At 44.1% G+C, this 25,269-nt stretch overlaps 1 protein-coding gene across 5 annotated transcripts in view; it reads right to left on the bottom strand.

Moving 5' to 3' along the window:
- Positions 1-863: 863 nt before the first annotated feature.
- The window catches only part of LOC109514913 (protein kinase C beta type), a 53,709-nt gene continuing 29,303 nt past the window's right edge, over positions 864-25,269 (bottom strand). For 3 of the 5 annotated variants that reach the window (XM_019868373.1, XM_019868372.1, XM_019868375.1), the window contains exons 9-17: positions 24,316-24,456; positions 21,190-21,363; positions 19,744-19,835; positions 17,207-17,269; positions 16,248-16,386; positions 16,031-16,111; positions 15,505-15,612; positions 11,918-12,058; positions 6,567-9,265 (exon numbers count right to left, since the gene is read on the bottom strand). In XM_019868373.1, the coding sequence (XP_019723932.1) occupies positions 9,089-9,265; positions 11,918-12,058; positions 15,505-15,612; positions 16,031-16,111; positions 16,248-16,386; positions 17,207-17,269; positions 19,744-19,835; positions 21,190-21,363; positions 24,316-24,456 (1,116 nt within the window). In that variant the 3' untranslated portion in view covers positions 6,567-9,088. Of the gene's footprint in view, positions 2,684-6,566; positions 9,266-11,917; positions 12,059-15,504; positions 15,613-16,030; positions 16,112-16,247; positions 16,387-17,206; positions 17,270-19,743; positions 19,836-21,189; positions 21,364-24,315; positions 24,457-25,269 lie in introns of those variants that run through there. The other 2 variants (XR_002168079.1, XM_019868374.1) reach the window with 2 other exon arrangements.

Raw genomic sequence — 25,269 nt, forward strand, 5'->3', positions numbered from 1 at the left:
TCTTTACCCTTACACACAACTTGGAGCGTATCTTACGTATACATGTACAAAAAAAAAAAAAAAAAAAAAAGCACAACTTTGCCATTGTATAATTGTTATTAGTACACGGAGCACACATTTATCATCAATCAACATTTTATAGAGGACCAATCCAGCTCATATAGTACAGGTAATGAAAGAGAGAAAACACGTGCATGCATAGTATAACTCTAGGAAAAAACATTAAAGTGTGCTATTACTTTAGGTCTGGAATAAGGGAATTTGTATATGGATGATTTTGAACCACCCAAAGGAACACAGACAAAACATAGTTGTATATATGCGGAACTTTAAATGAGCTTCTTATAAGCTTATGGGACGGATGTATCCTAAGTTGTACAGCACTTCACATCACTTCACACAGTGGTCGGGCCCAATTAAATGCTTCACGACTCCCGGCGGCAGGAGTCGATCAATGTGAGCTCAGTGGTTGAGAACTATATGATAGAGCCTACTGCATATTTAGCAACCTACTAAACCATCCATCCACGAAAGCTCCGATACGAAATTTGCATGAGAAATTCATTCATCACAGGTACCGTAATTGTTAGTTTGGATAAAGTAAAACACATTGACATCTCATGCAATGCTTTGCTAACGTCATCGAATTTCATTCATAAATATGACACCAGCATGGGACAATCCCTCGGAATCATTGTAGAAATCAATTCATTGAACAAATTATATCGTCATCCGCAAGGGGAGATCTTGCAGTTTATGATAGGTGTCACTGATAGGTGAATGTTCGTATCATGTAAAGGCAGAATTTTTGGCAATGTTCTTGTATTGGATCTTATTAGATTGGACATTATTCAAATTTTTTCATTTCAGTCTGTGATTGTGAGCGCGCACGCATCGGACCTGCAGTGTGTCGCTCGCGCGCCTCCAGGAGAAAACATTGTTCGCCTTGTTACGCTTCACCTAATAATTCCAAGTCTCAGTCATGCTCATACAGCATGGCGGTGCATAAACTACACTGCAGTACAGTGTAGCAACACCGGCATTATACTATAAAGTGGTGGAAGGCTATGGGGCAGATTTGCTGAATGAGAAAGAATGTGGCCTTGAATTCACACAGATTTTGCATCTTCCAAACGTCAATATGTGCATATATTTACGCAAGCACGCAAAAAAGTGTTGGGTGAGGTGAGGGGGTGGGAGGTTGGATTGGCAGCCTTGCTGATATTATTGCTGTTTGCAAAATGGCTCATTTGGGAGTTGTCAAACAGTTTCCTCAGCCGCTGTGTGTGCGTGTGCGCGCGCGCCCGATTGGTGACTGCCGTAACCTTTTGACATCACATCATTTGCGGCTCCCCAGCGGGCCTCGACAGAAGCAAGGATTACCGAGCAAATGGAAATAATTAAAGGGGGGTGCGGATGGGAGAAAGAAGTGGCGGCAAAAAAAAAAACCTAGGAGAAAATGTTTCAAAGAAGTTTCCTCATTAGGCATTTTCCTCAGTGATGTGTCAGCACTTCCACAGTGCCGTGAATGACTGCTGATTGAAAAAGGCAACAATGGTCCAAATGCACAAATGAGCACAGTCATGGTATGATGTGGACAGCGAAGGAAAAGCCTGAGTGCTCAGAGCTCGGTTCCCGCAGATACCCTTGGCCTTCGCCGCGCCCTCAACGAGTACTTTCTCCATCATCCGTGCATTTAGAACGTGCTACTTTACAGCTGGCTCAATGTGGCACCTCTAAAGTTTGTCACCACTGGATTTGTTGCGACAATTTGACGGAAAAGTTATGCTCCCAATGTCTACTCAATGCGGGCGAGCACATTGCGAACACTTCATACCCACTGCCCCCCACATTTACAACTTTGCGTTCGAGTATGTGCTGCTTTTCAGAATCAAGCGCTATTTATGCTGATTTCATTACCGTGTTTGACCATAAAATTGATCATTTGCATTCTTATTTATTTATTTTAATGGAAATTTTGTTTTCAGATGAGACCATATTGAAAGTCAGCCGACGTCTTGCAACGAATTGTGCTAATCTCTTCACGGCTTTCTATGTGGCTATTAATACGATGAAAATGTGAAACGACTCGGATTGTACATATATTTTTTTTCTCATTTTGACCTTGTCACATGACGTTTCAGTTGCTCGCAGGCTTGGGGAATAACAATGTAGACCAACTTATTTTGAGACAGACCTGATAAAAAAAGATGACCAATGCTGCATGTCGACCTCTATTCTTATTCTAGTATAGTCAGAATTTAAGGAACGGGCGCCATTATCCAATTAACATTTTAAGACTAACAAAGTATTCATTGTTACATTCAATATAATGTTATCATTTCTATAAACATTGAATGTTTTTTTTAATGTATCTATTTTATTTATTTATTTATTTTTTTACACAATACGTTGAAAGTCTTTGGTATGCAGTGTATTGTGCAAGCTGAGTTGGACGATACCATTTATGTGTGTCGAATGGACTGGCCTAACACGTGCGCCGCCTCTCTCGTTAACAATCCGCTTGGCTTCAGTTCGGAGCCTCGTATGCCGGATTGGTGTAGGAGAAGCCCATGAAGTCATCTTGGTCCAGGTTCATGATGACCAGCTTGTCTGTGGGCGTCAGGTCCACCGCCATCTTGGTGAACTCTTTGTCAAAGTTGCACGTGTCCCGACGGGTTTTCTGCAGGGCGACATGAGGAAGACAGGACGACAGGATGTGGAGGGGAAAGTGAATGTGGACCAAAACGTGAGGAAACGATGGGATGAGCGGAAAGGGAAGGAGGAAGGAAAGTGGACAATTCATTAGGCACACCTGCACCCTCTCAAGAGATTGTGAGAAGCTATAATCATAAATGTTGTGAGAACTACGGTAGTGTGGATTTTCCATGCATGCATAGCACGTTCTGGGCCAAGAATATCCTGATAACAATTGATACTAAATGTTTCAGTGAACAGATCAAGCGTATTTTGCATGTGCAAATTTTGCACCTGTGTCAAGGTGCCCCCTGACCTCTGGGTGACTTTTGTTCCTTATGTTTGAATGATTGGATAATGACTAAAAAGCTGGATAACCCCAAAGGAGACTTATAATAAATGGGAAAGAGAGGTGTATACACATGGAGAACCATTTTTTAGTTTTCTGACCTTAAAATGAATAATTAGCATAGTACAATGGTATGTACTGGAGACCCTGGATGAGCAGATATATTTGGTGGACTGCTCATATGGTCCAAATGTTAGCCAGGGTGATAAAGCTGCTGTTGCACTTACAGAAATGCCGGTGCGCAGCAAACTGATGAAACAGTACTCATTCAAAAGACGTGATTTTAAAAACTAATATTAAGCATGCGCATTCATTCATTGGCTTGACTTCCTCAGCTTTTAAGTATGTAGAGCCAGTTCCGTTTCAGTCATCTTGAATTCACTTTATATTGGATGTCGAGTAAATTATGAATGAATGAATGAATAAAAAAAAAACCTAATATATAACCTAAGGGGTGGGCGGTTGTGTAAAAAAAAAAACATTGCTCGAACGCAAAGCATGCTTTAGTAACAATATTTCATATCGCTGGCATTGGGCACAACGTATAGTGACAGACAGAACAATTACCCTGTGTATCCATTTGGCTTTCAGATCACAGGCCATTTGCTTTGTTGTCAACTAAACAGATTTGACACTAAGTCAATTTGTGACTAACATTGAGTTACCATCACCCTGATTTCAGTATTTAGGCTTTTTGGTTTTTTTGTTTGGTAGCGTGCCGTAACTATTATAAATACGTACCTTGGCTCATTTAAAGTTGGGAAACCTGACCTAAAACATTGTCTGTAGAGTCGACAGAGGTTCAAATATGCCCAAATCCGGTCCTCGAAATCCGCTAACCTGCCCGTTTTAGATTTGTCCCTCCTCCATCACACCTGATTCACAAGCTCAGCTCATCAGCGAGATTTCAGAAGCCCGATGAAAATGACACGACGGTGCCTACGGGGTTCAGGGAACGATTGTTACGGTTCACCTGTTTTTCTGGACTTTGTCACGTGACATTCGCAAACTGAGCCCTCAGGCATTGTGATGTCATTTTCATTTCGACGGCAAGTGGCGATACAAAAGCAAAATGGCCGCCCCATCTCGTGTAGCGTGACAGGCAAAAATAAATACATTTGCATGTCACAGAAAATGGTTGATGTGATAACATGAACATGAAACGTGTCTTCAGAATGGCTGTAAATAAATGACTTCTATCTGTATGTTCGAAAGAATATGTCAGCTCATCAATTTATTGTCATTCCATTCCTCTAAAGCAAGGACTTTAAAAAAGCGTACATGCACGCTCTCAAACACACACACACACACACACACACACACACACACACACACACACACACACACACAGCTGGCAGCCATGTAGGGCAGCTCCTAATGTGTTCCGTCTGAGCACGTTTGAATGTCGCTTAATGCTGTGAGGCAGAAAGACGGAGATATGAGAGGAGGAAGAAGAGCGGAGAAGAGAAGAGATAAACATCAGCGGCCTTTGGAGGAGATGTGGCGATAGGACGCACATACAAACCACAGGCTCACAGGATTATTACACCGAGAGTCATTACTTCAAGCCGTCCTTCTACTACTTCCTGCCTCCCACCATCACTTTCCAGGAAGCAGAGGATTAGCAGCAAGTGTGTGTGTGTGTGTGTGTGTGTGTGGTGGTGGGGCGGGGGGCTGTGAGGAGAGGAGGGTGAATGAAAGGCGGGTATCGAACGCTGACCTGTTTTGGGCTGATAAGCGCTGGCTGCATTGTGCCGAAGCCACTGGCTTTCATTTTTTTTTTAGGGCGGCAACATTTGGAATTAATTATCAGACGCGCCCGGGCACTGCGGCGGCTTACCGTGTACACCAGCTATTACATGCACGCCAATACAAACTTTAGACAGCATTCTCTCCTACCGTATTTCTGTTCAAAATCATTTGCATTAAGTGCAGATGCCGCACAATGAATGACAAAATGACTTTTTTTTTGCCCCCACCCACCCCTAAACATCATCAGAAACACGAACCTTCATTCACAAGTTACTTTCCAATAATTGTTCTCTGAAATTGTATTCATTTATACCCAAAAGTGGATTCTCTAAATTTCAGAAAATGTATGAGGCACAGTTGCAGTTTTATTGCAATTTTGCATTTTCTATAATTGTGATCACGAGGGTACGTCGAGGTGCATCCGGTTGCGGACTTCCCCACGGATGGGCCATGTAGGCTACCGGATGCATGGCCCGCTATGAGGTATAAAGAGCTACTGCCACAGGTTATCCCTTTGTGATAACATTTTCTGCTGCAACAAAGAGCACATAGCAAGACTTGTTAGCTTAGCTGGCAAACAATATGGAGAGTAACTAAACCTGATCATAATGAGCAAACAATTGCTTAAGAATATTTCACAAGCAAGACAAGTGCATACCTTACCTGGGAGAAGACGAGAAACGTGTCTTATCCAGAACCTGAATTTATCTGTCTTGTTTTTGGAAAGGGATGTGATGTATTGAGGCAGGGATTTCATGGTTACAGTCTGCTTTGCTAACTCAAGGACTGGAAGCACGGACATCATTGACGGAGAAATTAATTTCAAAGTTCTTCAAAACATTTTTAGGAGAGGCTAGGACCATTTTCGCCCCTACAATTGAAGATGGTCACATCGACAAAAGTAAATCAACAAGAGGAAGACTTAAAAAAAAAAGAAAATACTACAATAAGATGTGCTCAGAGACTGACGCACACCAGATTCTAACACTGTTAAATGAAATATTTATCTGACGTTGCTAGCTTTGCTTGTACTAACAACATGGCTGCAAATAGAGAGGAGCTGCTTTACAAAAGCGAGGTCAAGACTTGCCAATTTTGAGATTTGTTCGCTATACTTTCCAACTGCTCGAGCGCACCTTTTTTTTTTTTCCCAAACAAGTGAGTTTAATTCCTGTTCAGAAACAGATGAGCCAAATCCTTTTCACCTATTTTTCTTATGTCATGAATATTATAGATGGACATGAAACAAACAAAAAAAAAATCATCTTAACATAATTCATTCCAAACTATTTTTTTGTAGCTCGCTCGAGCAGCCTTTCAACCGGCGACCGACTTTAGCGGCTCAGCAGGCTTGTGTGTATGTAGGCCGTGTTGTGCATGTTATTTCCTTGAAGTCATCAAACCTGCGCTTGCCCCATCAAGGAAAGGCTCTTATGATAAGTGGCAGCCATGAAATATGCACAGGCTGTCGTAGCCGCCTGCCTCGCATGGTTGGCCGCTCCCTCGCCTCCCTCCCTCCCTCCCTCTCGGCGCCCTCCTTCATTGTTGCATTCCTCCTCCCTGCTTCTTCTTCTTCTTCATCTCTTCCCCTTCCTCTCGCCAGTCTACTCCCCATCTGTCAGCCTCCATCACTCTAATCTCGCTCCACCACCGCATGTTGCACCACTTCAATAAATACAGATAGAGAAGAAGCATCAACGCCGCCGACCGCTATGAAAGCACACGACAACCCCCTGCACACAAACTCTTTTTTGTTTGTTTGTGTGTGTTTTTTATTGCAAGCCTTGTGTTGTAAAATCATAGAAATTTGGCACACGGACAACATTGTAAAAAGCCTTTTCTTCCCACATCGTTTGCACACCAAAGAGCTTGGTTCATTCAACATTTGAAGCACAAAAACACGAAGCCTCCTAAGGGGTTACATGGAAATACTGTAAACGCTCAATGATTAAACATCTTTTTTTTCATGCAGGAATATATATATATACATATTTTTTTGTGTAATACAAACACACCTTTACGACGTAGAGCGCACATTTCTATGCATTTGTTAACTCTGACACTGCTTGCTCTCCGTTTTAATACAGCGAAGGACTTTCGACAATAAATAAACAACAATGGAGGTGCATTGTGGTGCTTTTTAGCCGCATCGAGGGATCACACAATTATTTACACGTTCATATTAATGGGCAGGGAAGGTGATAGTAGCAACTCAATATATTTGAGGATTTTAATAATGAAAGAAAATCAGTCCACATGATCACTGAATATTTTGGTACTTTAAACCGACGAGCCACAACACGATTAGCAATTGCGCAGTCCACTTGGATGTGTCCAGTACTTTAGTTGAACTCTATCATAATTTTTTTCCAAAATGACAAAGCACTAAGAAAGTCGTATTAAAGAGATGACTGACCAGTAGGTGCCATTTGAATATTTTTGAGAGATATTAATATTTTCCTCTAATATTGTACGCAAGTGTCAAGGATCATGCTGGAGCAGTGGTTCTCAACTGTTATCATATAATCTACTTTTATAGACAGGAGCCATCAATAAAATTTATGGATTATATTTTTAAGCATAATTACGCAACATGCTTAATTGTTCAAAGGCCAGTCGGAGGGAAAGTCCGTTAAAGAAAACCCTTGTGAATAATTCATTATATTATTGAATAATCAGGCACAGATATGGACAGTTTAGCACCGGGCGATATGAGATGAAATAATTTCATAAGAATGAGTTGGTCGGGGGTTAAAAAGAGCAAAAGACAACCAATACGTGTTAAAAAGAACAAAAGGCAACCAATGCGTATCACTTCCAGCAAAGGTGGTCGTCGATTGACAAACGTGACCCTGTCACCACAAAATTATTGCTCAGTTGAACAACACCCAAAAGACAAACATTATTCTGCTTGTGTGACCTGTTGTTACATTCTGTGCTGCTGCAGTTTGAACGGGCACCTTCATTGCACATGCAAATGTTGCATTAAAAACATCACTTTTTTTTTTCATGACATTAAGTTGAGTCGCCAGGCAACTGGGCAAATTGTCACAACACATCAAACCCTATTTGGTGCTTCCATCTCAGCAAAACGACGTGCAAACATTCGGTCAAACTGCTTTCTTTTCATTCCTCGCCCGCCAACTGTAGAGCAACAAGTCAGATAGCGCTTCATCCATAGGAAGCAAGATGGACCCTATGGCCGTCCAAACAAACACAAGCACAGGCGGTGAAAAAAAACAGCCAGGCGTGGCGCTTGGGAGGTCAGGCATGCAAAAGTGCATTTTCATCCATCCGCACTCATACAGCATATATTATGTAAACAAGTGTTGGAGCCATGCTTTTGTCAAACACAAAGAAAGGAGCCGCTAGTCCCCGGAGAGGAGCTTTGTCTATCAAAGACACCATTCAAACCATATTTGACCATCATGATGCCCAAACATCCTCCACTGTCTCTGTGGGCATGAAGGTAAAATACAGTATCAAGTCCAACTTTGTGATATAGTACTGATATCGAAACTCATGCATGAGAAGGTCAAGCATTCCAATTCTAGATAAGAATAAACATACAGACACTGAGATTAATATCGACACTTGAAGAAACGCATCAGAATTGCAGGCCAAACTCAGCGTGTACCAGAAGAGTCAAGGAAGGAGATGGGGAGGGAAGTGGGGGGTGAAAATGAACATATGAAATACTCTGAATGCTGTTTTATGTTTTTTTTTTTTTTGAACCCATGTATTTGTGTGTGTGTTCTTGATGTGTATGTCACTTTTTTAAAATTTATCGGACACAAAATTTGTTCACACAACCGACCCTTTCTCTTTGTTTTTGGCCATCCTTTCACGATACGGTATTCGCTCGAGGGATTGAGCAGGGCATACTACAAGCAGTAAAGCAATAGCAATACTAGTAGACGTCGGCTGTTTTGCATGACTTGGAAAGAACACCAACGGAGTTTTCGTTCAGAAATACAGATTCACGAATGAAGCAATACATGTGTTATGTGAGCAACATAGCCCAAACAACTTTCAAGTCATGGAGATACTGTTTTGTGCCAACAGTGGTTAAACAACCAGATTTTTGGCAAGGTGACGATAGTCGATGTCGATTAATCGATGACATCATGAATGTTTTTGTCAGTTGTCGACTCGTTGCATGGAGGGAATGCTTTGCAATAATATCCTGAATCAAGTGTGTGTGTGTGTGTGTGTGTGTGTGTGTGTGTGTGTGTGTGTGTGTGTGTGCGTGAGTGTGTGTGTGTCCCAATGTCCATAAATGAGCTTCAATCAAGCCTGCTCGGCGGCAGGGGCAGTAGGAGCGCTTCCAGGGAAACCCGGGTTGATAAAAGAGAATCCTTGGAACTCGTCTTGGTCCAGGTTCTGAATCACTTCCTCGTCGGGAGGGGTCAGCACTGGCGGGTGGCGCGTGAAAAAACGGTCAAAGTTCTCAGCGTCCCGTCCACACTGTTGAGGGGGGAGGGGGAGGGGGGGGAAGTGAGATGACATCACTTGAACATGGTTTCAAATAATTGCTCCTACTTAGGGCTGTGCTCCAGTTTACCCCTGCTGCGGATTTGGATCACTCCGGATTACAGTGGTACCTTGGCTGAATATTTGAATTTGTTTGTGACTCAAATTAAATCAATCAAATCAGTCCTCACCATTGAAATGAATTGAAATGCCATTAATCGGTCCCAAGCCCCACAACAAAGCTCAATATTTTGTGTTTTTATTAATAAAGAAAGACTACAAATAAATAATATGAAGACAATAAAATAGGATGAACGTGTAATGAAGTCAAAAGTCACACACTGTCAACCCACTCCTTTTTAAAAAGGTACCACTGTATATTTAAAGTGATAAAAGATCACCAGCACAGCTCAGGAACGCAAATTCTTTTTTCCCAAATATTTGAAACACATTCAACTTCATTTTGAACATAAGGCTACTTAAGTCTCAAACAACCTGTGGAGGTGCACTTGCAGTTTATTGGGGGAAAAAAGTGCGTTTTCATGACATTCAAGTGACAAGACTTCTAAAATGTATGAAAGCTCACTCGGGTGAACTCACAAGAAAAGTTATTGTTGACTTGAATTTACTTCGTCGGTGTGACCAATAGGACCCTCCCAAAAAAGCCTTTAAGCCCAGGAGGTGTGTCGCCCTCTAAGTGCACGAAACAAGTTATTAACTTAAAAACGATACTTTGCCGACAGCACGCCTCATGGGGGCTTTAAGACAAGCAATTTTCTGCGTGTGTCTCCATCACTGCGCTGAGCTTTAATTAAGAAAACAAGGAGACGATATCCTCTGACAACGTCACCCGGAGGAAAACTCCAAAACTCATTAAATCTGTGTATCTCTGAAGGCCAAATGAAATGAAGCCACTGTGTTTATCGTTTAGGGAAATGTGTGAAACACGACGAGGTCAAACGGTATTTTCGGCTAATTACGTGCCTTTTAACCTGTTTGGGCCACCAGAAGGGACAACGTTGCCCGAGTGAGGTTGCAATTTAGAATGCAGCAATCTGACCTCGATTGTATTCCAAGTATACACTTGGCTTAGTTTGTATCAATGCCCCTTGAGAATAGTCCCATTATTATTTCGGCAGGATTCGTGCAGTGCGCTCCAGGGCAGGTTTCATTTGAGACTGAGCCCGTGAGCATGCAAATAAAAGAGACCAACGTCATATGACAGTGAACACAGAGAATTGGACAAATGGAAAAAAAAAAATGTGAGAATGGATGGACAGATGGGTTGATGGCTGGACAGACAATCTGCGCGGAAGGAAGATGATTGAAACGCTGCGGTGGGAAGGACCAACATTTAAGATGAAGACATTTCCACACACATAACAACACAGGCCGCGTCAACAATCGCGGGAGTCAAAAAGCCAACCGGTCAGTCAGATGTTCGGTCCGGTAGCCGCACGTTCCAAAGCCGCCGCAAACCGGAGTCGTTACGTGGCGCAACCAAACACTTGCAACGGATCGACAAAGACAAAGAATTGTTGTCTGTACATAATCCCAGCCGCCAGCGTCACTCTACCGCTGTCGATCCAGCATCTCAAACCTGCAGCGTGGGAGTTCCACCAAGTACAACAGCTGAGAGCACAAAACCAAAAGGTGCTGTTTGAAAAGCAATAGTACCACCAAAATATTAGGGTTTCATTTTCCCACCAGCTTTAACATAAGAAACAGCTTGAAACATTTGCGCAAGTTTCCACAATATTCCTAACAAGAAGGCTTTTCTTCAGTACTCCCAGTAAACGATAAGATATAAATGAACTAGACTTCAAACGTGAGCGGTCCCAGTGGACCGCGCTTCGCATTTTAGGACGAGCACACTTGCAGAAAAAAAAAACACTCCAAAAATGCGCTTGCAATACCGTCATACAAATATACAGAGTACACATTCACACCCACACACACCGCGGCCACAACAGACACACGCATACAATCACAGAGCGGAACACACAAAGACAGAGCAGGACACATCGCACACAAGCAAAGCAGCGGCCGCATTAAAAAAAAAAAAAAAAAAAACCCAGAAACACCCTCTAACCAGCAGTGAGGCTTGGGGCTGCGTGAGTCTGCATGCGCATAATAATGCCACATGTGTGTGAGTCACAGTGACATCATCAAACCGCTAGTTCTGATCCGTCTAAATTTATTGTAGTGAGAACGAGCGCACGCAAAAATACAAGGTTGTTTACGGTCACTCTGTCTGACTAGTATCTTCTCACCTTTTCCCCCCCGGGGAGGATTACGCTCAACTCTAAGTGACCTCAGCAGACAGAAACTAGTTGCACCCAACGCGAGCGCGCCGCCAAGCCTTTCGGCCCAAAACGAAGCCAAAACATGGCCGTGACGTCACGGCCATCTTTCATGGATCGCTGCCATTGTAAGAAGAGACATCTTGTCATTTTTTACCGCCACGATCATTATGTCTCGACTTCCCGGAGATCGTCGCATTCAAAGGAGAGGAAAGAGACAGGAAGTGTAAAAAAAACAAAACAAAAAAGACAGAAGAGAGCCAAGATTCGAGAGGAAGCAAACTGCAGCGGTTTAAGCATTGGACCCTTTGATGAGACTTTCTTCACAGCGGGCCAAACTTACAGCTTTGGGTTTGAAAGGCGGCTGCACCTCCTTGTTCTCCAATTTCTCCCAGTCCATGTAGCGGAAGAAGCTGTGGTCCCTGATGTCTCGCTCCCCCTCTGGAGCGCAGCCTAGCCGCTTGGCTGGATGCTTGGTCATCAACTGGCCAGACGGAAAGCGGAAAAGAATGAGGATTAGTCGCGTTCTGCTCTCGCATGGCACAGGCAGGATTTGTCTCGTGTATTGTTCGTTCGACTTGGCTTGAGCTGCGTGGGGCTGTTGACATTCAAGTGTTATTGGCCTCATTACTTGCGCGTCCTCTCTTTCAAGGTCTTCTCGCCACATACTGTCATAATATCGAACCACAACAGATTTTTTTTTCCCCCCCCACATATGAAAGTATGCAAATGGAATTACGGCACATTAAATCCCCACTCTGGTTGAAATGATTACATTTTGAGCGGGGCGCTTCTATCTCAAGCAAATGCGGAGTATTTTTGTTGCCATGACAACCAGGTGCAGCTGCTTCAAACTCCGCAAATTTCCACTTTGGAATCGTTGAATTGAATTCCGTTTCTGTCCATTTATATTTCCCACCCGCAGCACTTTCCATTATTCCACTCTCGATGAACTTAAGTGAGCAAGCGCCCCGAAGCCCGCAGACAACAACTGTTGTTTTTCGCTCGTCGCTTGCCACGTTGGTATTCCCCGCAGGCAAAATTAAAGAGCACTTATGATGTCTGTCCAGGCAAAACCGTAAGAAAGGCAACAAGGCCGGTGACGTCATGTGCGTACGCGTGCGTTTGTGTAGGTGGGGCGTGCCTCTCTGAGGAGCAGCAGTCATAGCTCATTAAGTTCGAAACTAAAATAGCAATTTTCACGGGTCAGTCAACGAGGCACACACAAACGCAGACGTGCGCACGCAAGCACAGGTGGGCCGCTCGCACTTTGACACATTTTCCTAAACAAACACAAAAATATCAAAAGGAGTTGTTTACTCGGGGTATTACACACTCCGCTGCTTCCGTGCTCCTTTTTTTCCCCGGACTGGAGAAAAGCTGACAGATAAAACTTTTCGCGGGCAACCCACTGCACCCGGGCCAGTGGGAAAAAAGTTTGCGGAGGTGTGTGTGTGTGTGTGTGTTTTTAAGTGGGCTAAAACAACTTAGGGGTGCAACATGGTCTGAAAAGTCATCTGGGGGCGAGGGGGGTCACACTCCATCCGCCGACACACACACACACACACACACACACACACACACACACACACACACACACACACAGGGTATTACATTGTTGCTGCCGTTATAATTTTTGCCCACTATAATTCACTCTTCACCTCTTCTATGTTGATGGTAAAATAAGCTAACAAAACAGCATTTGCTAGCATCCTCACAAGAATAATCACATTTTCTCTTTTCTCGGCAAAACTTTGTTAATTCAATCATTTAGATGAATACGGCATCATATTTTGAGCTACACGCTCGCTTATTTCCAACATTAGTGCTGCTCCAATTCATAAAATGTGAATCTCATCTCATGTGCCGGCGCGAGAGTACGCGCGCGCGGCTACATTGTGTAGGAGCAAACGTGTTCAATTAGCCTTTGCTGTAAAGTCATGTGAAGTTGAATATTGTGTACCTAACGTCATGTCTCCGTAAAACATAACAGCGGTGTGTATGTGCTGCTGTTTGAGTGTGTGTGTGCGTGTGCGCACATGTGTGTAGCCCATTGCTAACTATGAAATATAGATGTTGGCTTGGATAGAATCAAGGGAGTGGAAACATCTCTGATCACTCCTTTTACACACGTTGCACATACAAGTGCACTCTTTGGACGATTTTACCGTGTGTTGTATTGTAACCATTATTTCTTCCACCTCTATAAAGGCGGGAAAACTCAAAGTACGATTACTTACAATGACACAGTCTTTGAAAAGATGTGCTACGCGGAGCAGAAAACCCTTGCATCTCCTCGCGCTGAATTTCGATCAGCAAAATAATAACATGGCGGGTTCCCGACGGCAAGTTGAGCGATCGTATTTGCACGTTGTCTTCGCTGCTGTGAAACGCCGTTCCGACGATGATTTTTCTTGCAAATGGAAATATCATGTTAGGCTTCGAGTCGAAGAATTGCGTTAACCCAGGCGCTGCTGTCAGGGCGCGGTGGGATCTGCGGGGGTGGACGGAGGCGAGCGTTCACGCCCCAATGGTGATCCACAACAACCCTAGTAATCATCACTAATACATAACGTGGCCTTATGTATGCGTGCGTGTCTGTGTGTGTGAATGTCTTTGCATATGTGGGAGTGCTTGTTGGCCAAAGAGTGAACATTTTTGTCATCAATTTGTTCGTGAAACATCGGCGAACGTCTTGAATGCCTGCATGGCTGTGAGAACGTGTGTATCTGGTCCATGCTGGCCCTGTGTGTGCGTGTACGTGCGTGAGTCTGCACTCACAAGACACTTTATTAGGTACACTCGCACAATCTCATGACAGCCGCTGCAGTAAAAACGACGCCCTTACAAAGTCAAACATGTTGAATTTTGACCATTTTCAGAGTGATATTATTTGACCAATATTTTGGTAACTTCTGAAGCTGCGCGGAAGGGATGCAACATCTTGGTCGTGGTGAGAGGTCAAGGACAGTAAGGCTTCTCTGCTCTCCTTGGTCTTAACTCATTCACTCCCAAAGACTCTTTTAAACGTCTTTTCAGACTTGGTCTAGAATTGGCTGGTACTGAATGAGTTAAAAAAAGAAACAAACCTATATGCTTGTCGAACAATGCCGAAGAGAACCACATCCATTTCTCTCGGCGCTTTATCATTTGATAGTCGCAGCTCCACTGAAGCGTATTCAAATTGCGCAGGTGTGTCTAATATTATGGCCAGTTTGCCTTTCATTAACTCAAAGAGCGTCTGAGTTCAGTTAAAGATGCTGAATATCGACGAAACTTGGGATGATCTGGTCCACGGCCAAAGCGCGTGTGATTATGCGTGTCCGTGCGGTGGCAATTTAGTGCGGGCAGTGAGGCACAAAGGTCGAAGACGAGAGTGAGGCGTGTGTGTGTGTGTGTGTGTATCGATGGGGCCAACTCGTTGATACTCTTTTGAAAAGCGGTCCGGCCCTGTTAGGCAGCTTCATTTTAACTGTCCAGTCTATTTTGAAGAGCTCCCACAGCTCAAGCCATTTCATTAGTGCAGTGCAGTGCAATGTGGGTGTGTGCGTGTGTCTGTGTGAGAGGATGTGCAATGGAGGAAAAGGGGGGGGGGCAAAAAACAATGAGCAGTGCAGGCAGAGAGAAGGACGGACGGGGAAGCAGAGCGCTTATGACAGAGAGATGGAAGCAGGACAGATAGCGAAAGCGAACAATGTTGTTTCACTGCACATAAATGTTCCCTCACAATGGTTTTAATTATGCAGATAATTCTGATGTCCCTCTCTCTCTCGCTCGCTCTCGCCGTTTCTATCCACTCACCTCTTCCCTCCGGTTCCTGCTTGCTGTTCTCAAACAAATTTCATCTCCGCCCAGATGTCTTTTTGTACATTTTGTGTGAAGGTGGGACCTTGGTCAGTGAATGTAAGTGCGGTTTATGCGTCCACTCACCCCTTTACAGATAGCCACAGCCTCCTTGGACATTGACTTGGGATAGGAGACATGGTGCTCCATGATGGACTGAAATAACTCATCTTCGTCCTCACCGTCGAAAGGAGGCTGGGGGTAGGAATCAAATGCAGAACAAGTTCACACATTGTCATCCGGTCAAGTCCGAATGTGGAAAAAAAACAAACAAAAGCATTTTGTGTCCATAGTCCGTATTCGAACTGTTCAATGTCAGAACACAGCGGATCTCCAATTCTCTAAATGCAATCCAAATGGAAGGTGCAGAATTTGAAAAAAACAAAACAAAAAAAATCACATCTCATCACAATTATTAACGCTCGAGTAAGGGAAAACTCATGAAGGAATTTAATTTAATAACTCAACTTCTCACTACACGTGGTCAAATATTGAGGGCAACCAAAAGCATCCGTGTTATTTATTATCTTTTTGGAATCAAATGCCTTTTTCCTGCAATCACATTAAAAGGAAATCAAATTACATCAACAAATGCGTGCGCACACACACACACCTGTCCCGCCAGCATTTCATAAAGCAGAACTCCAAAGGCCCACCAGTCGACGGATTTCCCATAGGGCTGGTAAGCTATGATCTAAAACAGAAAGATTGATCGTCACGCTACCGTAGGAACAAAGCGACAGCGAAATTGACACGCAATACGTCTCCAATCATTCAGCTCAAATAAGACGGAGATTATCGGTATCCAACACAAAGAAGCACAATCTAACCTCTGGTGCGATGTAGTCAGGTGTTCCGCAGAAGGTCTTGGTGGTGACTCCATCGTTCATATTTTCTTTGCACATGCCAAAGTCGGCTATTTTGATGTGGCCCTCGCTGTCCAGCATCACGTTGTCCAGCTTGAGGTCTCTGGGTTCAAATTCAGAATGAAATAGGAACTCGTTGATCAGGTGCTTGGGAAACAGTCTTCTCTCCAAGTGGGAATTGCAGTTCCCAAACGGGCGTTTCATTCATTTACAGACATATCGAGGAGCGGTCCCCGACCTTGTTTTTGTGTCACAGACCGGTTGAGGCGAGTACATGCTGTTCGCGGAGCGGCAACCATTTATTTTTTTTTTTTGTTCCCATTGCTTTTAAATTGCCAGTTTTAAAGCACCGCTACTGACAACAAAGATGATTTTCGAGTTATTCAACATTTTATGAACACTCTTTCATTTCAAACAGCGTTATTCTACTGCACGACAGATGTAGACTAAAAAAAAATAACGCAGTGAACTCCAAAGAAATGGACCAATTAGGAATACAAAAAATATGCCTTATAATGTAAACATAATAATTTTTTTTTAAAGTAATTACAAAAATAAAAAGCTAGATTTTGATGTAATATATTTTATTCAGTTAAATAATTACAAAAAAAAACTAAATTTAGATGCAACATATTTTACTCAATTAAATAATTTGGAAATAAATTCTGCGGAAATTATTTACAGTAGCTTTTTAAAACGAGAATGAAATATTGTGTCATTACAATAAACTATATCTAAATATTCTTCATGCACACATTTCTTTGACCTCATCTACCATTTGTCTGTTTTAAAAATCAAATGTGACCCATGAGCAAAAAGTTTGCCCACCCTTGTCCAACAGTTTGGCACGACTTCATGTTGCCTGAGTCGAGACAGGTCAGTGTAAATATGAACGATTTCTTGCCTTGCGCTACGGACGTTACCTGTAGATGATGCCCTTTTGGTGCAGGAAGAACAATCCGATGGCGATCTCTGCGGCGTAGAATCTACAAATGAGCACAACAGAAAACCGCCTTAATTAGAAAGAGGCTGAAGGAAAAGCAGAGGGCGTGCATGTGCGGGTCTGTAGAAAAAGGTCGGCGCTGTCTCTTCGAGGCCAGCTGATAAGATCAACAGTCTGGACACACTGACCGACCATGCAGTCAACAAACATACGAGCGGGGATTTTTCTCAGGCCGTGCACAATCGACATCTTGTCCGTAATGCGCTTGTAAAAGACGTCGCGAGGCATTTTGAGTGCGTGCAAAGTGGTGACGCATATGCACAGCCCATTTCGTGCTTAATCTGTGAACAGAATGATACCCGGAGGGCCATTGCTGTCGCACAAAGCTCACGTGACCTTCTCCCTTTTTAATGAAAACATGTACAAGGTTGAGGGCCGGATGCATCCAAATACTGTCTGTGGATGAGAAAGAACCCATGAAAGGTCCACTCTGTGCAGTGGCGCCATTTGCACCGGCCTTACAGACATGCTGTTTAAAGACGCAACCATCAGCCATCAAAAATTCCTCTCGGGTTTGATAAATGACGCTGCACGTACAAAATCCAGATTCCGCAACACCGAAAATGAACCGTGTGGCAATTTAGCATTTGGCGGACGCAACTGTGGGTGAGCCAGGTCGGAAGATCAGCTTCCACATCTGTTCCCTTGAACAGTCTAATTTTTGCACACACACAAACCTTCTGGAAATCAGTCCCAAAGAGACCGATTCCCAATGAAGCTCATGAAGGGCAAACGCCAACAAGGCTCCTCGGTTCTCTCGCGGCCGGCTCGTTAAATATGCCGGCGTGTTGGGCCCGACTTGACATCACAGATCTCTCCAGCCACATGAATTATTTCCTGCCTTGATGGAGGTGTTCGAGTTCATCCGGCAGCTGCTGGATACACTCATTTCTTTCAACTCCTTCACAGTGGCGAGGCTCATTTGGGGGAGAACAAACTATTTCACCCCCCCAGGGTTTAATAGGAGCTCTGGGATGCGGATGGCCTTGTTCAGGATGAGGTTTCAAAACCAGTGAAAGTTTGCATGCATCCATCTATCCATTTTCTGTCTCGTTTTATCCTCACAAGGGTCGCGGCGGGTGTTGGGGCCTATCCCAGCCGTCTTCGGGCAGTAGGCAGGGGGACACCCTGAACCGCTTGCCAGCCAATCGCAGGGCACACAGAGACGAACAACCATCTGCGCTCACACCCACACCTCGGGACAATCTGGAGTGTTCACTCAGCCTTGCCATGCATGTTTTTGGAATGTGGGAGGAAACCGGAGTACCTGGAGAAAACCCACGCAGACCCGGGGAGAACATGCAAACTCCACACAGGGAGGCCGGAGCTGGAATTGAACCCGGTACCGCTGCACTGTGAGGTCGGCGCGCTAACCTCTGGACCACCGGGCCACCGTGAAAGTTTGCATGAGTCAAATTTTTTTTTTTTCGCCTGCCTCTACTCACACAGCATGAGGCTCTTTGAACTTGCCGACCTGCTGAATCTGATACATGAGATCTCCGCCGTTGATGAACTCCATGACAAAGTACAAGCGGTCCTGCAGTGAGGAGGGGGAAAAAAAAAAAAGGTCAAAAAAGGTTCGGGGAAATGGGGAAAAAGTATCACGAGCAAAGACAACAGCAAGTGATGGGGTCAAATAGTAGTCATGAGAAAAGAAGGATGACAGTGGGAGCAAAAATGGACCGATAAGGACTTAGTCTTCTACTGAGGCATTACAGTCGTATCAATTTAAGACACCATCGTCTTCCATTAGCAACAGAAATTGCCAATAAAGATTCCCGTATGTGGGGCAGGTGCGAGGGGCTTTAGTGTGTGTGCGTCACTATTATTCTATAAATCTCAGAAGCGGTCATTTTTTTGCGCACGTTGAGCTTATTGCGTGCGTGTTTTTCTCCGGCTTTCAATGATCAAAATATACGACGACACATTACAGCTGACAATAAATACGAGCGTGTTCCAAGTGCATAAATACCGTCATGTAGGGAAGCAGTCTGGTGAGTGGAGAATTAATGCTGCAGAGGATTAACACACTCCTTCGGCTGCGTGCGCGTCAACTCGATTTGCATTGAACAACCACCGCGAGCGCACTCCCACGCACGTTATTCTCACTCATCAAGACACGTATGAAAGTCTGCACACGTGTACTAAGCATATCGACGTAAATGACATTTGAGTTGAGCACAGCGTTCTCCCGAGCTATATTTACTCCTCTGTTGACTCATCGTTAGCGCAATATTATGGATTACACGTTTTTGGAATGTGGGAGGAAACCGGAGTACCTGGAGAAAACCCACGCAGACCCGGGGAGAACATGCAAACTCCACACAGGGAGGCCGGAGCTGGAATTGAACCCGGTACCGCTGCACTGTGAGGTCGGCGCGCTAACCTCTGGACCACCGGGCCACCGTGAAAGTTTGCATGAGTCAAATTTTTTTTTTTTCGCCTGCCTCTACTCACACAGCATGAGGCTCTTTGAACTTGCCGACCTGCTGAATCTGATACATGAGATCTCCGCCGTTGATGAACTCCATGACAAAGTACAAGCGGTCCTGCAGTGAGGAGGGGGAAAAAAAAAAAAGGTCAAAAAAGGTTCGGGGAAATGGGGAAAAAGTATCACGAGCAAAGACAACAGCAAGTGATGGGGTCAAATAGTAGTCATGAGAAAAGAAGGATGACAGTGGGAGCAAAAATGGACCGATAAGGACTTAGTCTTCTACTGAGGCATTACAGTCGTATCAATTTAAGACACCATCGTCTTCCATTAGCAACAGAAATTGCCAATAAAGATTCCCGTATGTGGGGCAGGTGCGAGGGGCTTTAGTGTGTGTGCGTCACTATTATTCTATAAATCTCAGAAGCGGTCATTTTTTTGCGCACGTTGAGCTTATTGCGTGCGTGTTTTTCTCCGGCTTTCAATGATCAAAATATACGACGACACATTACAGCTGACAATAAATACGAGCGTGTTCCAAGTGCATAAATACCGTCATGTAGGGAAGCAGTCTGGTGAGTGGAGAATTAATGCTGCAGAGGATTAACACACTCCTTCGGCTGCGTGCGCGTCAACTCGATTTGCATTGAACAACCACCGCGAGCGCACTCCCACGCACGTTATTCTCACTCATCAAGACACGTATGAAAGTCTGCACACGTGTACTAAGCATATCGACGTAAATGACATTTGAGTTGAGCACAGCGTTCTCCCGAGCTATATTTACTCCTCTGTTGACTCATCGTTAGCGCAATATTATGGATTACACGTCACAAGACGAGCACGACTCCACCGTGGATCCGGTTTGTGTATTGTACAGCCGTGAGACGCAATTAAAGAGGAGAGAGAGTCCACCGGATGTCTCGCGCCGATTCATTTGACTTGGACGGCTGCAAGCCGCCGCAGAAACAAATACAACTTTTCCCCGCCTTCACTTTTTGGTCTTTGTGTGTTTTTTTTTTTTTTTTTTTTTTGTGTGAAAAAGATTTCAAGCCTTCTGCTCGTTTTGCTTAAGTAAACCCCAGATCAACGTATATACCCAGTATACGGAATTGTCCGAAATTAAATAGGATTTGAAATTCTTCATTCCTATTTGTAATAGTAAAGACTGAGAGCGGAAAGGTGATCGGATACATTTGTCCAGCGCGGTATATAAAAGGCGGGGAACTATGACGTATATCCGAATGCAATGTCATTCTTCGCTATTTTTGATGACAATTTAAAAACAATGCACTTATCTTTGAATTCATACACAGTTTCAAGTGTGAGTTCAAAACTTGGTTTCCAGCTGTACGTTGTCAATGTCGACTCACTCCATGATTCATCCTCATTTGCGTGACACCGCCCACATCTCCAAAGAATCCAACATTTGAAGAAAAGAAAAGAAAAGAAAAGCCCAGGCGACGCCCTACCATGGTTTGGAAAGTGGAGTGCAACTGCGTTAAGAAGGGCGGCTTTCCCGACAGCGCCAACACTCTCTTCTCCACCATGGTGCACTCCACGTCGTCATCCTGGATCACCACATCCTTCTTCAGGATCTTGATTGCGTACAGATCTTCGGTGCCTTTGTGCTCTGCTAGCATCACCTGAAAAGAGAAACGGTGGATGATACGTAGAGTACCGTACGCGGCGCATTTCGACATATGTGCGGACGGATTTTTATCCCTTGTATTTTTTTGTCCACTTCATGACCTTTGTCCTTGTAGCCCATCCTCAGATCAGCGAGTGCGCTGGGCCAAACGCGGTCGTACAATCAGCTCGAATCGCTAAATAAATCACAATATGAATCTAAACTAAGAGCAAAACGACATTTCTCTAAACGCTGAGCGGGGGCAATGAGTCTCCAAAATGGAGGACACTTTAAACTGCATTATCAGCGTTTAGGGGTCTAAAACTCTCCCGCTTATCAGTCTCAAACCAATATAAGCATGGACGTGTTTTATCTATGGAAAAAAAAAAAAGGCAATGAAAGGAAAAATATTAAAGACAGCGCAGAGTTTCCATTAACATGGATAACAGCGTGTGTGTGTGCACGTATTCCCCAAAAGGCTAATTGAGTTTTGGAACCTCAATAGAGGGTCTTTAATTCAATTGTTTATTTTGTTTTTTTTTTTTAATTCATTTTTAAACCTTCTAATATGATTGTGGCGCGCATTAGCGTTTGAAAGGAAAAATGCAGGCAAAGTCAAATTTGAATGCACTCACAATTCTTAACTCGGAGGACGCTATGACTGACTTGACACCCACTTGGTACTTCACGATACCTATGAGATCACGGAATTAGCAGATTTGCTGTTTATGCCTTATAAATATTCAGGTATGATAATATCGAGGCTTTATTAGGCTTTGGATCCTACAGGGAGCGCCGCACAGATGGACACGCTAGCGGTGTGTGCGTGGTTTTGCGTTTGTGTGCAAAGGGGTCGGCCGCGCTTCAAGAATATGCGGCACGTGGACTTGAACATAAAAGTTGAGCAAGCAGTTTCACTTTGGAGATGTGCAGGTGACATCCGTTCACAAACGCAACGAGTGTGCTCACGTGCGTTTCTATCTGGTGTCAGCAGGACGCTCTCAAGATGAAACAGGAAAAAAAAAAAAAAACACCATCTGGCCTGAAGCGGATTTCGTGCAGCAATAGGGACAAGGATACCGCCACGTAATATCACCAAACAAATTCTCATGAAGTGCAATAACAGAAAAGAGAGCGGGACCATCGCTGCAGCGGATTGACTTGTACACGTCACGTTCCAACTGCGGCGTCTTAAATCGAGGTCATGTGGTTCCGGTATCAATCACAACACCGAATGGAGGCGTGTCACTCTCGTGTCAACGCTCTTTTCTGCGATGAAGTTGTTCAGGGTCGTTTGACAGAAAGGGAAGTCCTGGGGGGGACACACAAACTCGTAAATGATGCCACAGTCAGTGTTCCGTCTGCTGACCTTGCACGGTGGCTGCACCCGGGGAAAGCCGGCCAAAAGCACAATCTACCGCACTACACCGCAGTGCATCATAGCGCAATATGTTCTAACACGCGGCGCCGGGTTGCATTAGTCCGAACCGTCGGCTCCGATAACGTCCGCCGTGGCGGTGTGTCTTCCCGTCTAAATCAGGGAGTGACTTACTGTGTGCTTATGTTTACATCGTCATCATTTTGTGATCACCTTGTCCCATCAATTAATTAGTCTCACCGCTGTTGAATACCAAACAACGGCATTTCAGCGCTTGTAAATACAAGTATTAAAATAACGTAGTGAATAATATCAATCGAGCGGTGCCTTGAGATATCAGTTTGGTTTGTTCCGCAAACTGCGCAAAGCGCTTCATAAATCATGTCAAATCATCTTTCCCTGTTGAGATGAATGGAAACGCTATTAATCCGTTCCCCGCCCCCAAAAAAGATTTGGGTCATCGGTTTCATAAAGAAAATCACACCGCATAGAATTATTTCTCAAAATGCAATAGGAAATGACAATTAAATCAAATTGAAATAAACAGTTGGTGCTTTAGGATTCATTTTGGGCTGCAATTTGTCCATTTTTTTTTTCAATTCATTAAATAATTGGCTTGAAAAAAAATCCATCTTTACAACATGAATATCTCTCTGACAGTGTCAATCAAAACTCATCGGTATTAGCAGAAGCATTGTTCACACTTCTTGTCTTGGACCAGGCTGTGCAGTTCACTTGAAATGAAAAAAAAAGGTCCCTGCGTGTTTGTGAGCGTCATCTGAGGCTGCACATATTGTGCTTTTCATGAAATCCATGCGAGCGTTTGCTCTTGACGCATGTTTGGCATTCCAACAAAGCCAGACCCTCCACTCGGCTCGCGGCTCCGACACGGCGCACGGTGGTGCCTGTTGCCATGGAAACAGACATCCAAGGTCTAAAACACAGTCAATTGTCCCTCTCTCGTTGCGTATCTGTCACTTTCTCCCCGCCGCTTTGGTCGTCCTCGCTCCCTTGCAAATTCTCTCTCTTTCTCGCTCTGCTTTGCTTTGCTTGCTTGCCTCGATTCTCATTCATTCATGTCAGCCGCCACCTTGCCAAGGTGTCCCTTTGCTTGCTCACTCACGTCTGCTCCATTCAGTCTGTTTTCATGCACCCCTCTTAAAATTCATTCACGTCAGCCACCCGCCCATCAGTCTCTCCCCTTTCATCGCTCAGCAACTGCCACATCATCTTTGCCTCTTTCCCTTCATTTATCTTCATCTACCTGCGCTTCATCGCGATGGATTCTTTGGATGTCCCGCTTGGACCTTCTGTTCATCTGTACTTTGCCTTCCTCTCTCGAAACTCTTTCTAAGGAGCTTTGATGCCACGTAGACCGTATAGGCCAAAGCTTTGAGGCACCGCTTAATCAATTAGCGCATGAAAGAAGTATTTGTACTTTAATTCCCACCACTGGCATAAACTAAGGTTGAGAAAAGCTTGTTTGAAGTAGTTTGGAAAGGAGGAACGTGAGCGCGAACTGCAACAGAAGTTGTGTGCCGAGGCCCTCCGTGAACGACGGTACATGGGCAAAAAAAAAGATCATCTCACCTTGCCAAAACTGCCCTTTCCCAGCACCATCAGGAATTCAAAGTCAGACAGCTTCATGCGATCTTGGTTGCCATTGGAGTCGAAGCGGGCGGCGTTGGCAGATTTGCCTTCGGTGTTCTTGCCCGGACCAATTTTAGCCCTCTGGATCAAGATGAGAGACAAATGTTAAGAACGCCAGTTTGTCGAACGTCCCGACATGCCGGTCTTTAAGAGGATATACATAACTCATTCGAAAGATCATCTGGATGGGGGCAATGACTGATAGCAGCTATTAGACGATATTTGCTGGAGGACACTTCTCGTCATTAACCCTCAACAATTCCATTTCAAAGAAAACGCGGTCATGAATGAACAGCATTTGAAAGAACATTTGTAGAGATGGCGCAAATACTCGGTCCATCTGGATCAGCGATTCTTATTCACGAGACGGTACTCAATCTTTCATTTCCATACATCCGACTCTCCATTTATTCATCACCATCTCCCTCTTGTTGTTGCCGCATTTCATTTTCAAACCCTCTCGCTCCCTTAATAGACACCCCCCCCACCCCCCTTTTGACCTTGCCACCCTCCCTTGCGATGTCTTCTCGCTTTTAAAAAAAATATAAGGTTCATATCATACTTTGCATTTCGTATGACCGTATTTCAATTTTAAAAGGGTCTCTGGACTTGAACAAAAAATGCCGACGCACTCAGAAACAAAAGGTGCAGGACGAGGACATCATCCCTTATCTTATCCCAAATTGCTGAGCCACGCTGATTTCTTCACTTCTTCCAGTCTGGGCGGTTTACGTCATTTCTCTGCTGCACTCTCTCTCTCACCAAAAAAAAAAAAAAAAGATGCCTGTTTGTACACTTGTGAAACCTGTCACATCTGTCAAACTTCCTGACTCTTTTTCTTATTCAGTGACACCACGATGAATATAAAACGCAGACTGCCAAACAGTCAACAGC

This window comes from Hippocampus comes, unplaced genomic scaffold (assembly GCF_001891065.2).
Source record: "Hippocampus comes isolate QL1 unplaced genomic scaffold, H_comes_QL1_v1.1 scaffold314, whole genome shotgun sequence".
In the NCBI taxonomy this organism is placed as follows: domain Eukaryota; kingdom Metazoa; phylum Chordata; class Actinopteri; order Syngnathiformes; family Syngnathidae; genus Hippocampus; species Hippocampus comes.